The sequence below is a fragment of the Phytophthora infestans genome, genomic scaffold (genome assembly GCF_000142945.1).
Source record: "Phytophthora infestans T30-4 supercont1.2 genomic scaffold, whole genome shotgun sequence".
Classification (NCBI taxonomy): Eukaryota; Oomycota; class Peronosporomycetes; order Peronosporales; family Peronosporaceae; genus Phytophthora; species Phytophthora infestans.
In genome coordinates this window covers 5053327-5067725 of record NW_003303757.1, presented here as the reverse complement: position 1 = coordinate 5067725, position 14399 = coordinate 5053327, and the positions used below count along the sequence as shown (strand labels likewise).

Below are 14399 nucleotides of genomic sequence, written 5' to 3'. Positions count from 1 at the left end.
TCGTTGCTTCCTTTTGTTACTGCCACCACTTGTATTAGGGCTGAAATGCCCACATAACCAGGTAAAGGTTTGGTCTGTTTGGTGATCAATCCAGCCAAAACGTCATAGTTGGCTGAAGTCGCTGAGACGGGAAACACGGTAGATAGTGTGATATCGAACGGGGTCATCGCCTTAACCGTGTAAGAGGCGGAAGGCGAGCCTAGCACCAGCGTTTCTCCAATCGCCAGGAAACGGGTCGGGTCAATCAACGCACCACCAAGCTTGATATTGGTCAAGAGACTGCTACCGGCAGTCGCATCGGCAGTCAGCTCTAACGCGTATACGCCAACATCACCTGTACTCTTGTCTCCTAGCGCCACCACTGAATCCACGACGCTAAGTTTCTGTAGTTCCTGTGTAACTTTCATGTGCGTGGCAGAGAATCCGATCGGCTCTGTAGTTTCTCCACTAATTGCGATCCGGAATGAGCCGCTGATGTCATCTCGCTTGGCATCTGTGAACACCGTAACGGTGGGGTAGACGCTAATCAGAGCGTTTTGGCCTGTAAGACGCGAGTGTTGGATGAAAATGGCGTCGTCCTCGTCGTCTTGGTGCTTTGAGAACGTAACGTGCCATGCCTTTCCGTAAGCTCCGTACTGACTCACACTGACGTTAACAGTTCCAGGTGCAGTGATGGAGTCGATTGCATCTCGCATCTCTCCTGCCCCGGTGTCTTTAAACGACAGAGGCGACGTCACTTCTCCCATATAGGACAGCGTGAAGGTGCCCCCGATCGTACTCGACGCATCTGCGAGAATTGTCTGCACTCCAGCTTGCCCTTTAGAGCACACACCTTCGTACTTTACGGTGTGAATCTGTCCGTAGACCTGCAAGTTCGGAGGTGCCCATAGCGTACACGTTCCCTTCCCGAACTCACTGTAATCGAACTGTAACGTCGGCCACTCGCCTGTCGGATAATAGCCCCAGAAACGCACGTGGTAGTCGTGAAAGTCCAAAATCGTCAACACTCGAGCTTCGCCAGTAAAAAAATCGCAGGATCCTCGTGGAGTGACAGAAATCTTCGTGAGTCCAGCGGTAGGCGGAGCATCGACGACAAATTCACACGAATGTCTGGAGAAATCGTTGGGGTTCCGACTCACTTGGATGATGCTGTCTTGTAGTAACACACCCACTTGGGCACTAGTGAAAGCGCTCGCCACAGTCAGTTTCCCGGTATTATCATAGTCTGTGACTGTCGCTGTTGTTGTGACTTTGAATGCACGCACTTCGTCCACCGTCACTTTCGAAACCAGATCTAGAGCTTCCAAATTCGCTTTCAAACTACTCAATGTTCCAGATTTACCCAACGTGATACAATCCGCTGTCGTCTCGCTCCCCAGCTTGAGTTTGAACGAACCATCCGTAGCTGTCGTCGGAGCAAACAGGCGAACCACTTGAACGGACGAAGGAGCTCCCACGACGTACGTGTCACACACTTTGTCGTCATTATTGATCTCAAAGAAGCCGTAATGATCGGCTGGAATACCAGTTTTACCGAGCTCAACGCCGTATGAGCTAACTGGTATCGCTAGACTCGTGTCGATAGAAGTGAGCTGAGAAATAAACTGCAGTCCTGGGTATTTGCCGTGCACCACATCCCCTGCGTCATTGTCGAACGAGATCGTCCAGATGTAGCCATACGGGCCACGTTCACTTCCAGAACTATCCAATTTGAGTAGATCCTTATTCTCTGTAAAGTCTGGAGCACCATGTCCTAACTCCACGTCAATACTGGAGCTTCCTTCCACCGGCTGCGCTCTAACGATAAAGCGCTTCCCTCCAACGTCAATACCTGCTCCCTTCACAAGCATCGCGCACTGAAATGCACTCAACGTTGGCGTTGTAAGACGATTACTTGCCGACGTAAAGGTCACGCTAGGACTTCCCGTGAGCACATACAGCGCACGAGAGACTGAGACAGGACGGACAGAAGAAAGACTATTAAGAGCGCTTTGAAGAGAGCTAGCTGTGGTGTGTACAGACAGCAGGGAGGTCACGTCGTCTCCGTACTGTAAGCGGAAGGTGCCAGCGATGTCGTTCTCGATAGAATTATAGACGAAAACTTTCTTGGTCGCAACTTTTCCAAATGATTCGCCCACTGCATACTCGAACAAATATTTTGAGACAGAGTCGCCATGATCCACTGGGTTAGACAGTCGAAGCTCCAGTTGTGACCCGGATAAAGGCCACATTCCATTGATACCTGGTGGGTCAGGAGACGTCGATACGGCTGTTTGAAGCGGTAATGCACCTCGTCCACGCTGCTGCAAGTCGGTAGTACTCGTTCCATAGCCATTCTCATTCCGAGCAAATGCACGCACGTAGTAGTTCTGCCCTGGATCCAGTCCGTCAATAATTGTTTCCAACGCGACATCCACACCTTTTACTATTTCTTGCACCACAACATTCACTCCCGTCCCTTTCAGTAACGTTTTCGCAGTAACCACAAGCAGTGGCAAGTCACCCATATTCGACAGAAAAGTGACCGTCCAAGTCGCTCCGAAGTCAGAATTCTCACTTCTTGTCACGTTCAGTCGTCCAATAGTAGCTAGACTCTGAAGCTTGGTCCGGACATCAGCTGCAGTGTCGTCAAAGTTGATCACTGCTCCACCTACGGACTGAAAGCTGACCGTGAAATATCCACTGATGTTGTCGGCACTTGCCTTCGTCGAGATCGTCTGCACTTCTTGCACCACTCCGCCAACTTCGGTTGAAGCCACCACTGCGTTGGCGGAATAATCGCCCTTAATCTCCGCCAGAGTCGTCGTCTGCGTGTCATCTTGTACGACTGAAGCTGTCACTGTACACGTGACACAGGCGACGCCGTACACATCAACAAAGTCCGTGGTTCCCGTCTTCTTGTCGACTCGAAGACGCACACTGTCGAGAGACTGGAACGTAACATACCAGCGATATCCGTTCGCCTTGGTGGGACCGATTCGCGACACGTCAATGGCCCCGACGCCGGGCAAGGCACTTAGCGCTCGCTTCATCTCCGCTGCCTCCGCATTCACACTCAACGTCGCTTTCTTCCGCGCGAACGCTGTTACATGCAGCGTCGTATCGTCCGTCCATAGCGAATCCAAAGTGAAACTAGTGGGCGCAACATTCGCCACTTTAAACACCTTGGAGTCGATCTGGACCTGCTCTCCATCTGCAATTCTAGAGCTGAAACTGACGGACGTAGTGACCAAATTCGACGTCTTCGAGACTTGGACGTTGCCCAGCGCCGTATCCATCACTTGAATCGCTGCAGCCACTGTAACTCCACGAACGTGATACGAATCCAGCGGTAATTCCGAGTCTGTAAACGGAGCAGTGGCGTGAACCGTGAACTCTTCTCCTCCAATTCGCACTCGATCTCCTCGATTCACAACTCCCAACATGGATCCTACAGTCTTCGCTGTCCTCGATCCTGCAGCCACAGTCGCTGTAACTACAGGATTCGTGTTTATCCATTGCCCTTCAAAGCCGATCGACAAATCGAATGTCCCTCCCAGCACTTTCGCCCCCGAGCTTTCAGTCGACGCAATCTCCCACACTTCTGGATAAAATCCAGGAGCGCCTGACGTCACGTGAGCCCCCTCAAAGGACAACACTCGGTTCGGAGGTTGCACGGCTTGGCATCCTGTTGTATCCCCCACCAATAAATCCGATTGTCGGCCACTAACGAGATACGCGCCGTCGAATGTGACGCGGTAGACGAATCCGTTCTTGGCAGCCCCAAAGGCCGATCTCGAGACCCCGACACTGTCCACATTGGGCAGTTCTTCCAGTGCCATCTCCAGCGCCACCTCACTGGCATTCCACGGGATACACGACGTCGTCTCGGTGCCTCGACTGTTCTTGAACGTAACTTTATACCCGCCCGATAGAATCGGCCCATTCGCTGCCACGGAGAATGTTTGCACCTCGTCCACGCGTCGTGCCACTTCCACTTTGTACCCAAGCACGGGGGCGCCATTGACGCCCTCGGGTTTGACGTTTAACGGAGGGTAGAACTGTACACGCATCGATGTGTCACTCGCAGGAGAGACTAAGATCTTCTCGGGTGGACCGGGAACGTCCTCTGGCACAAAGAATTCGGCATTGACGGCGACAACAAGTAGCACCAGAACTAGCAGCAGTAGTAGTAGACGGGCACATTGTGTGGAGACGCGGGGCATCTTGAAAACAGCGCGACTCGTATCCTGGCTCGTATCCAGATCGATCGATGCTAGTCAAACGCACCAAAGGACGCGGTGCACGCGGGTCTTGAGTTACTATCATTTCGAAACGGACTTTGCTCAATTGTTTTAGAGTAAAGTTAGAAAGTTTAATCCTTCGACCGGTATTCTTCCAATAAACACCGGTAATTCACCAGTCAAAAACCGGTAGAAAGGAAATCTTCACGAGCCTGTCTTAAAGAATAGGTATTTTGTATCACAGGTGAAATATTACCCTCACACGTCAGCTAGCTGGACAACATGGTGCGAAAGGGCCGAACGAAAGAGAACGTTGCCGGCGAGCGGTACGACTCGAATGCTGTTCGGGTGGCGCAGCCGACGCCCAGTCGCACGCGGCCACACCCGGGTCAGTTTAACCCGGCGGACCTCATGGGAATGTTAGGCGGCGGTGGCGGAGGCGGCATGCCCGATATGTCCCAGATGATGGAGATGATGCAAGGTATGGGAGGAGGTATGCCCGGCATGGGCGGAATGCCTGGTATGCCGGGTATGGGAGGGATGCCTGGAATGCCGGGTATGGGAGGAATGCCTGGTATGCCGGGTATGAAAGGTATGATGCCGCCTATGCAGCCCATGCGGCCCAAGATCATTTACGTTTATGGACTGGCTGAGGGAACCCCCACTTCGACCTTTATGACGTTCTACCCCAACTACATCGATGACAAAAAGACAGTGCAGCAAGGTCGTCGTATCCCCAAGCTGAGCGCGTGCGAGGCCCCAATAGCCGACGAAATGTCAGAAGTCTGCACATATTTCAAGCTGCCACACGTGCTCGAGCCGGCTAAAAAGTATCCGCGCGACTGGCTTGTCTCGGGTCGCATCCGTGTGCGTCTTCTGCGTGACGACGGCACGCCCGAGAACGCGGACATCCCGAACCGTAAGACGCTTATGATCAAGATGGCGGAGCTTATCCCCAAGCTGCAGTCTCGCAAGGTGCGGCTCGAGAAGGAAGCCGAAGAGGCCAAGAAGAAAGCGGCGGCTGCAGCTGGCCCTGCACCGGCGTCTGGCGGTGGCAAGAAGAAGGGCAAGAAGAAAGGCAGGAGATAAACGCAGCACTAGAGCTGAGGGGCTAAAGGGAGGGGCCGTCTTAAAGGTGGTAGGATCAATACAGGACCATTCACTCTTTCGATTTTGTCTTGTCGATCTCCACTTTAGCCACATCTACTGAGGTTGAATTGCTTTACTTAGAGCCAGGAGGGCCGCGGCCTCTTCCTCGGCCACGCCCACGACCAGGAGCAGCAGGTCGTGCGAACTCACGAGGCTTAAGTTCTTCCTCGGTCTTAGGAGCCAACTCGGAGCGGATGTCGTCTACCGCACTGGAAGAATTATTGATCTCAATCTAAAAGGCAGGAAGCACGTCAGCTATAACATGGTGGGGGCAACCGAAGGGCCGCTACATGAGCGCACCGTGTGGTCAAACTTGATGTGAAGTTCTTCGTTGGCGACAGAGAGAACCGTAGCCTTGCATGTCGAGTAGACCATTTTCAGACGCACGGGCGAGTCTTCCGGACACACATACATGAAAACTATGACACGACGACAGCCCGTTATTAGCCATCCACATAAAAGAGAAAGCATGACGTACTCAGAGCTGACGTGGCTCCTGCCCGGTAACGATACGCCACGAAGCTCGGAGAGCGACGGTCTAGTGTAGTAGGCACATCGATCAGCTGGACGTTCTCCAGACTCTTCACCACTTCGACACTCTCATTATCCTCGCTCAATTTCTACAAATAAAAACATTATCAGCACTTTTTTTCCAGCACTAAATTTAAAGGCTATCATACCATAGCGATCCAGTCGAACTTGTTGTCCTGCAGCAGCCTCAGCTTATCACGCACATTCTGCGTGATCTCGAAGGGTACGACGCCCATCGCACTCGACTTGACGTTCGTGTCGCGTTCCAACAAGGCCGCTTCTTTCAGCAGTCTCTCCGACTCGGACAGAGGCGCGTCCGCCGCCTGCTTCTTCCTCGCCTCCAAAAAACTCGCCCATGTCACTTCACTCTGCACATAAATGCAAGACCATCAGCGCCAATTTTTCTATAATTCTCCTCGTAATAGCTTAGCAACACGTACCAGCTCTGTGGCATGGAACTCTCCTGAGAAATAATTAAGACCAAGTTGCTTCTTCAGCGAATCCCGGGACGACGAGTACAACATGCGGTCACGAACGCTCACACTCTCGGGTACGAAGGCAAGAAGTACCCAACGCAAGGCAGCCACGTTTGTATCGGGGCAAAGCAGCACAAACGCTGCCTGCTCTGCGTTGAGGTTGGAAGTCACGAGCTGCTCCACATCATTGCGCGGCTCTGACGATGCTGGACCAGCTGCGCTCAGCACGAATGACTCGCCCTCTATGGACACCTTGACAAAGCGAAGCTTGCCACTCTGCGCATCGGCGAACGCGCGCTCCAGCTCGGCGCTTAGCAGGAGGTTCGCCCGAGCCATGATCAGATCAGATCGGGGGGAGCTCTTCGTGTATGCAGATAAAGAGGATTACGGCCTCTTTATTTTGGTTTCGTAATAAAAGCAGGTAAACCTCTGTACCATGATACAACAGCAAAGACCAAGCTAAACAAGTTCGAACTCTTTGAGACCAACAACTCGAAGAGAAGACGAACAATGAATAAGTTTTCCTACACTTCCTGCCTTTCTAAAGGCCCAATCACTCCGTAGTCTTGAAAAACTGTAGACAATAAGCAAACCTCGTCAACTTTGATCAGCTTCACGTCCCCACACGACTTGGCTTACCGCATCGTCGGCATATGCGAACTCCAAACAATGCAAGGCACCGGAAAAAAGTCGCTTCCGCATGGAAACGTTGTCCTTCAGGCCAAACATGATGATACGCGCTTGAGTCAAGTAATCATCGTGACTCTCCTTGAAGCGTTCGAACAGTGCGGCCTGTGAAACACACATCGAGCAACACAACCGAGTCAGCTTCTGCTCGCCCAGCCAATAATACCGACACGTCGGTTAAGGTACCTCAATTTCCGTTGCCAGGTCCGCCCGTTGTGATCCATCTTGCTCAAGAATTCGGCTCAACATGTTCACAAAAACCGTTCGGTTCTTGTCCATATGCTCTGGCCCTTCGAGCAGATCCTCTGTGTCTTTGACTGCATCTTTTTCAACCTTCTCCGTCTTCACTATAGACGCTGATCGCTCTTCCGTGGCTGTTAGCACCCTCTCAGCAGGCTCCTCCGCTTTCACTAGTGCATCCGCTGCCTTTGCTGCTTCTTCCACATATTTATTCTCCTCCTTTGTCTTCACTCCAGCGTCCTGTTGTGAGTCTTCTGCTTTCATAGCAGGCAATGCGCTCACATGAGGAGTGATGGATTTGTCCTTCGCAGCAGCACTTTCCTTTGCATCGCTGCTCTTTGGAGACGACACCTTTGGCAGTTCTTCCTTCACTGCACTCCCGTTCTCAGCCTTCCGCTTTTTAGTGCCAGAAGTCGCAGCGTCTTGATGACTTTTCTTGCCTAGATGGGTAATTTCTGTGTCATTGTTCAGGATATTCATCATGTGCTTTCGAAGCGCGCTCGCTGTTCGCCCGACCGTAGGATTCGAGCTCTTTTTGCGGAGTTGCGCAATAATTGCAGCCAGTCCCGATCGCTCCACATCAGAACGATACATGAGCGTCTCCTTGAACAGCTCCTGCATCATCCCAACCAGCTCGTCGTTATTCCGCGACGATTCCTTCGCGTACAGCCGTGCCATCTTACTCGCGAACAAAGCCAAGTCGCCCACCTTGTAGTCTCCCTTGTCCTTCTTGGTCTTACTCTTCGGTCCATTTAACTTCTTCTTGGCCGCTTCCTCCGTCATCTCACGGATATCCGCAGACTTCACGGTCTTGTGGGGCACCACCAGTTCGATCTCCTTCTTGCGCTTGCTGTCAATATCCGAGCCGTTTAGCTTCCCGTGCTTCGCTGTAGCTTTAGATGTCTTCTTGGCCGAAGCCCCAACGACATTAGCGACGTCGTCCGCTCCTTTCTTCTTGGGCGTCTTGCGACTTGCAACCTTGGCTTTAATCTCTTCTTTACTCAACGGCGGCACCACTTCCTCCTCCTCTTCTTGTGTGGTTGCTGGCGTCAATTCCTTCCCGTCATTCCCGTCTGCTACTTCTTCCTTTATCTGTCGCTTCTCTGGGGTTTTCGTTGCTTTGGGCGCTGTCTTGACCTTGGGTGGTCGGCCAGGCTTTCGTTTCACAGTCGTAGGCACGTTATCCGCTGACTGCACAGCTGCAATCCTCTCTATAGGCCTCAAGAGTCCGTCCGCTCTCTCCTCGATCGGTAACGTGGTCTCTTTCTGTTTTAAAACACACAAATACACAGCACTTCAGTCCTCCGTCAGCTTCAGACTCACACGCATCCCACACGTACATCTGCCACTTCGATTGCCATCATGAGACTGACTCGTCGCTTGGGGGCCTTCGAGTCCTTCTCCGGGTACCCTTCACGGTACTTGTTCTTGGTGTCGTCCCACGGCTCAATCATCTTGAAGGAGATGGAGGCATAGTTATTGGATACGTAGAAAAACACCAGATATTTCGTCTCCAAATTCTTCATGGCTGTCTCCTGTAGCTTCTTGGGTAGCAAGCGCGGGTCCGTGATAATACAGGGCCAGAAAGGGTAGCCGGCCATCTTAGCCCAGACAATTTGGCCGAACCTTCCTTTAACATCGTCACTTAGAGCCGCTACTTTCTTCTCCACCCCCCTCTGTTCGTCCGCTGCGTTTTCTTCCGGATACGCAGCTGCCTTCTTCCTACGACCAGGAGTCTTTAGTCCTCTCTTGGCTCCTTTCGAGGTTTTGGCTCGCTTCTTAGGCTGTTTCTCGGGTTCTGACTCAGTGTCATCGCCCTCTGCCTCGTTAGACTGCTTAGACACGCGGGGACTCGACATACGGCGTTTACGGGCCGTAGCGGCCTGCTCATCGTTCGTTATGTGCTCGTCTACGGGGGTTGTGGCAGCTTCCTCGGCCACCTTCGCATTCACCGTCATTGTCTCCGTCTGTTCTGCGTTTTCGATAGCATCAGCGGGTGTAGGGGCTGCGGGAGGCGCCTCCGCGGCCGCGACCTGCTCGCTCATCGCTCTTCGGCTCGGATTTTTTCCTTGTGCGAGGCGACGAGGGCAGCCACTAGGCTGGCCGATATTTTGTCTTGGTATTTGTAAGCTGGATCTTCCACGTTGTTGAAAGTCGTGTCTTGCACATTAAGTAGCGAGTGGGTGATTATTAAAGAATTTAATTAGGAAATTGTAAAAAGTAAATTGAAGGTTTATGCATGAGTGACGGAACATGAATGATAAACAAGTGGTCTTTGGCTCGTCTTAAGAGTGTATTAATGTGTCTTCATTGTGACAGAAGATATCGGTCGCATTAACCAGGTGCCATCGCATAACACCGTCGTCTATTCCATGCGTCCACATCCGCACAATGTAGCCACTTGCACTCTGCAAGAATACCCCAAACCTTCATCGAAAAGAACAGGTTCCTCCATAGAGTTGCAGCTTGTGACTCAGCATCAAATGCAACTGACCATCCAGGCCAAGAGACACTTAGTCCCAGCCGCTGGTAGCAGCAGCAGGGGCGGCGGCGTCCCAGTTGGAAGCAGCGCCAGCCTCACCCGACCACTCGGAGTTGCCAGTGGCAGTCCACTCCGCGTTGGGGGCGGCGGGGGCAGCAGGCTCAGCAGCGTACAAGGCGGGCTCCGCAGGGGTCTGCGGGGTGGCGTCACCCCAGCCAGCGCGGGTCTGGGCCTCCTCGGCAGCGGTGGCCTGAGCCTCCTCAGCCTTCTTGAGCTCCTCAGGGTCGCGGTACAGGAACAGGTCCACAGCGACGTCCCAGGGCAGAGTACGCGAGATCGTGCCACGCAGACGCAGCACCTCACGGGCGAGCAGCCAGTAGAGCAGACCGATGGACAGCTTGCCCTTGTTGTTGGCCGGGATGGCCACGTCAACGAACTGCAGAGGCGAGTCCGAGTCACAGAAGGCAATCACGGGAACGTTAACGAACGACGACTCACGCACGGCCTGCGAGTCGGTACGCGGGTCCGTGATGAGGAGCAGACGCGGCTCGCGGAACTGCTTGGTGATCTGGTTCGTGAACGTACCGGGGGTGAAGCGGCTGGCAATGGCCTGGCAACCAGTGTGCTGGGCGAACTTGAGCACAGCGCGCTGGCCGTAGGGGCGGGCCGAGATGGCGATCACGTCCTCCGGGTTCTCCACGGCGACAATCACACGGGCGGCGAGCATGAGCTTCTCCCACGTCTTGCCGACGTTGATGATGTGGATACCGTCGTTACGACGACGCCAGATGTAGTCCGCCATCTTGGAGTCGGCATTGCGCGTGCCGATGTGGACCTGAGCGGCCAGCATCATCTTGATGTCCTCCTCACGTTGGGTAGCCATGGTTCCTGTTCTTTTCAAAGAGCGATGAATTGTGCTTGGGCAGCATTTGGGGTCGACTTCGGTCAAAAGAGCGCAACCACCAACCAACCAACCAAATGCAGGATCGGAAATAACCGAGAGCTGTCTTGATATTGGTGTGGTGCACGTACTTGGAAATGTTGGGCACACCAATGTATCCATTATCAGATAGAAGTACGTCGACACAATCTGGTGTCAACGTGAGCATTGCCTTTTTTTCCTCTAGCAGAGGAATCATGGCGGAGAGTGATCCTCCGACTGGCAATGCAGCTCATGCTATCAACCCCGATACTAGCGTCATGTTGGCTATACAGCCTGTTGTGGGCGACGCGTTGCAGCAGTTGACGGAGCTGTGGCAGGCGTTTGGGCTGAACGAGGATGAACAACAACATCAGAAGAAGCTTCTGGTCGCTACCATCAAGAAAAGCTGCCAAACCAGAGTGGCTAGTTGGCGTAGAGAGGTCGACCGCGTTGCATCTCGAGTGGTGGATCTGGAGGCGGAGGTTCAGACCATCAAGTCGCAGTTCCAGGGCAACGAGGTACGGAAGGGCTGATGGAGTTTCCGATCTTTGACTTGAATCGTGATGTAAGGACAGTCGACGGGATGGCTCATTCAGTCCCTTGATCAACTGTGTGGCGGTGCGCTTCGTGATCGAATGGCTGCACTTGAGATGGAGTTTAAGTTCCTGGACAGTGTACGACAGCTCGCTGTTTTGCTCTACACTTTCAGAGATCGAACTAAGGTTGCTGTGGGGTCAGGTTCGCGCTAGCCGTTTGGCTGAGGTTAGCAAGCTACAAGATCAGCTAAGTATGATGGACAGGAAGCTAGGCTCTACGTCGGTTTTGGTGCGTAGTGGGTAAGATGATGTACCCTCTTTCCAGTGTTAATACTGTTGTGGTAGCCTTCGGATGCATCTATCCTTAGTGAAAGCTACAAAGCAAACTTACAGGAAATGGTCAAGAACAGGTCACGTAAAGTGGTAAGAAGCACGTGCACTTACCCCTCGCTGTTTTTTTTCTTATGTGGTCGGAGTTATCATTGACCAGCACACACGACGAGCTGCTCTTCTGGAGGCAGTCAGCGAGTGCGTACAGCTCGCTCGAGAGCTGCAGGTAGAGCCCGACCGCACATTTTCGCCGGGTGTCAACGATCGCTTGAAGGTGACTTGGCAATAGCGTTTACGTTTATATGATAAGCCACGTTATAGTTTTTGAACGGTGCTGTCATTCTGTTCTTTAGAAACGAGATCTATCGGTTGAGATGCTCCAGAAGATCTCGCAAAGAACCGTCGAGCTGAGAGAGCTCAAGGTAAAACGAGAACTGCGTATGGCGGAGATGCTTGGGCAAATTCACGAGCTCTGGCGCGAGCTGCAGGTGGGTCTATCGTTACGTAGTGTTGAATGAACGCTTAAGCTTTGGCATGTGGTAGATCCCTGAAGAAGAGCGGGATTGTTTCCGGGAAACCGTAAATAGAGCCGGAAAGGCTGCTCTCGCATCGGTGAGTTGCATGCTGTACGTTTATATTTTCATTTATGCCAACGAAGTAGCTCCAACGACTGATGTTCCGTAGTACGAGGCGGAGTTGACAAGGCTCCAGCATCACCACAAACGATTCGCTGCGACTGCCGTCCAAGTTTCGAAAATGCGTGATGCCATAACAGAGCACTGGGATCTTCTAGGCTACAGTCCCGACCAGCGCAGATACTTCGATACAATGATGACAACACCCGACTCAGGGGTGTCCTACAAGATCTTTCGGGCGCACGAGAAAGCGCTTGTAAGCCTGAAGCGTCATGCATTTGGGATGAGGGAACTCACCAGCGTAAGTCTCGTTGATATGCATTCCTACGAAGACTGATCGAAGTTGAAATGTGCCTGGACAGTGTGTTGCCAAACGAGAGGATATTCTTCAAGCTCGCACACAGTACGTTGCATCTTTAACAAATACAACGTTTATGTTTTATTCTTTTTTTTCATGGTGGTTGCGTACTAGGTATGGCGCCCCCGACGAGAAGACACGTTTACGTATTGAGAGAGAGCTGCCTAAATACACCACGATACTGTTGAACCGTATTGCCAAGTGGGAGAGCGATACCGGCGTGGTGTTCCGCTGGAAAGGTAATAATATGCGTAACTTAGTATGGTTATAAATAAGCAACGGCAGAGTAAGGGGTTGGACTCACGATCAACCTGCAGGCGAACGGTACTTGGAGCAGATACACGCGGACGATGGCACGAACGGCATTAAGAGAATGACATCCCAAACGCACAACAGTGTAGTCAACTCCAAAGCACGTCGCACTCAGGTCGGTACATATTCCATTCCTATGTGTCCGTGCGAAAGTGACAGTGGATACCTTTGCAGCACACCAATCGACATTCGATTGAGGAACGCGCACCCCCACCAATTCCCGGCATGGAGGAACAACTGCGACGTCGCCGTTCCGACCCGCAAGCCCCCGAGCGTCCTCGATGGCGCAACTTTATCCGTAGCACGTTTTTGAGGTGAGATGCGTCGTCATAGTTGATCACCCTCAAGCCGAGCCCGATCGCTCGCAAAGTCCTCATGCAGGCCTCCATACGCTGTTCTACCTGTAGTGCCGGACACTTTAATTGTAACAGTCTAAACAATTCCCTTTGGGAGATTAGAGCAAGCGAGCCGTCTGACATTACCCGCTTAAACGCCTTAAAATGTCATGCTAGCGTCAGTAAAATAGCTTTTACTCTGATTGACATGTGATAGAGCTGTAGCTCAAATAGACGCTACCGACTCAATGCTAGTCCAAATGGCTCCCATCGAGTCTAACTCGTTACCACTGTATCCGACGAAGCCGCCCAACTGGTAGCCCTCTGGTGCGCTGTCCTTACCCTTTGTGACGGGGTCACACAGCACCTTGCGCTAGAGGAAGTTATCTTCCGAGAGTATACAAACTCTCAGTGAACGGCAGTTCACAGGTCCCCTCTTTAATTAAAGAGAGCGAAGTGACCTAAATAAGGTAGATTGTAAACTGAGTATATTTATAGGTAGGTTAAGTTTGTGGTTAATACAAACTATCAGTTACCTATAGAAATGCAATGTCATTTAACCAATGGTTGGTTTTGAATGACCTTGGTACCTTGTACCAAATATCCCGGAGTATGACATGTCATACTCCTGAAGTGTGAAGTGTCACACTTCATGTAACCAGGGTACACTTAGTGCTACGTACCCCGTTACATCCTCCCCCACTTAGGTTCGGTTTACCGACCAATCAGAATGAAGAGATGTTCGTCACAAACTCTCATTCTCAAAGTCGAAAACCATCGACTCGGCCGCGCGAGCGCGGCGGAGGCTCACTTTACAGTTAGAGCCTCGAGCAGCAACCTGTGCGCTCTTCGTCAAGGTCTCCACTTCGACCGTTAACATGCCTCGTGGCACTGCTAAGAGCGGTGCTAAGACACGCTCCAAGGCTGCAGCCGGTAAGGCGCAGGCCAAGAGCACTAAGCCTCACGGCAAAGGCTCTGCACTCAAGGAGGCTACTCAGGTGGCCTCCGAGGCGATCGGATCCTCGGGTGACGCGGCTGCGGACAAGCGCGCAAGCAGGCGCCGCAGTCCGTCGCCCTCGTCTTCAGACAATCGTCCGAACCCTCGGTTCGTAGAACATGAGTTCAACTCGGGCAGTGAGGAACGATGCCGAGTTTCGAGAGCACTTCATGATGCTCCTTGCCG

The 14399-nt window shown here is 52.4% G+C and overlaps 7 protein-coding genes across 7 annotated transcripts; 2 read left to right on the top strand and 5 right to left on the bottom strand.

Moving 5' to 3' along the window:
• Nucleotides 1-349: 349 nt before the first annotated feature.
• On the bottom strand, nt 350-1399 carry PITG_01927 (uncharacterized protein; the record flags this gene model as incomplete). Its single annotated transcript, XM_002908471.1, has 4 exons — nt 350-375; nt 449-1138; nt 1262-1312; nt 1393-1399. 4 exons carry the CDS (start codon nt 1397-1399, stop codon nt 350-352), a joined length of 774 nt encoding a protein of 257 aa, XP_002908517.1.
• A 491-nt stretch (nt 1400-1890) lies between these two features.
• On the bottom strand, nt 1891-3821 carry PITG_01926 (uncharacterized protein; the record flags this gene model as incomplete). Its single annotated transcript, XM_002908470.1, has 2 exons — nt 1891-1914; nt 1959-3821. The coding sequence occupies 2 exons, from the start codon at nt 3819-3821 to the stop codon at nt 1891-1893; spliced, it is 1887 nt and encodes a 628-aa protein (XP_002908516.1).
• Nucleotides 3822-4505: 684 nt separating this feature from the next.
• On the top strand, nt 4506-5391 carry PITG_01925 (uncharacterized protein; the record flags this gene model as incomplete). Its single annotated transcript, XM_002908469.1, has 1 exon — nt 4506-5391. The coding sequence occupies one exon, from the start codon at nt 4506-4508 to the stop codon at nt 5310-5312; it is 807 nt and encodes a 268-aa protein (XP_002908515.1).
• A 236-nt stretch (nt 5392-5627) lies between these two features.
• PITG_01924 (twinfilin-like protein) lies at nt 5628-6715 on the bottom strand (the record flags this gene model as incomplete). Its single annotated transcript, XM_002908468.1, has 4 exons — nt 5628-5791; nt 5851-5992; nt 6053-6271; nt 6344-6715. 4 exons carry the CDS (start codon nt 6713-6715, stop codon nt 5628-5630), a joined length of 897 nt encoding a protein of 298 aa, XP_002908514.1.
• A 261-nt stretch (nt 6716-6976) lies between these two features.
• Nucleotides 6977-9351, bottom strand: PITG_01923 (uncharacterized protein; the record flags this gene model as incomplete). Its single annotated transcript, XM_002908467.1, has 3 exons — nt 6977-7171; nt 7253-8572; nt 8647-9351. The coding sequence occupies 3 exons, from the start codon at nt 9349-9351 to the stop codon at nt 6977-6979; spliced, it is 2220 nt and encodes a 739-aa protein (XP_002908513.1).
• A 468-nt stretch (nt 9352-9819) lies between these two features.
• PITG_01922 (40S ribosomal protein SA) lies at nt 9820-10671 on the bottom strand (the record flags this gene model as incomplete). The annotated part of the gene is made up of 1 exon (XM_002908466.1): nt 9820-10671. One exon carries the CDS (start codon nt 10669-10671, stop codon nt 9820-9822), a length of 852 nt encoding a protein of 283 aa, XP_002908512.1.
• Nucleotides 10672-11950: 1279 nt separating this feature from the next.
• On the top strand, nt 11951-12840 carry PITG_01921 (uncharacterized protein; the record flags this gene model as incomplete). Its single annotated transcript, XM_002908465.1, has 5 exons — nt 11951-12064; nt 12120-12188; nt 12261-12512; nt 12574-12614; nt 12684-12840. 5 exons carry the CDS (start codon nt 11951-11953, stop codon nt 12838-12840), a joined length of 633 nt encoding a protein of 210 aa, XP_002908511.1.
• Nucleotides 12841-14399: the final 1559 nt, after the last annotated feature.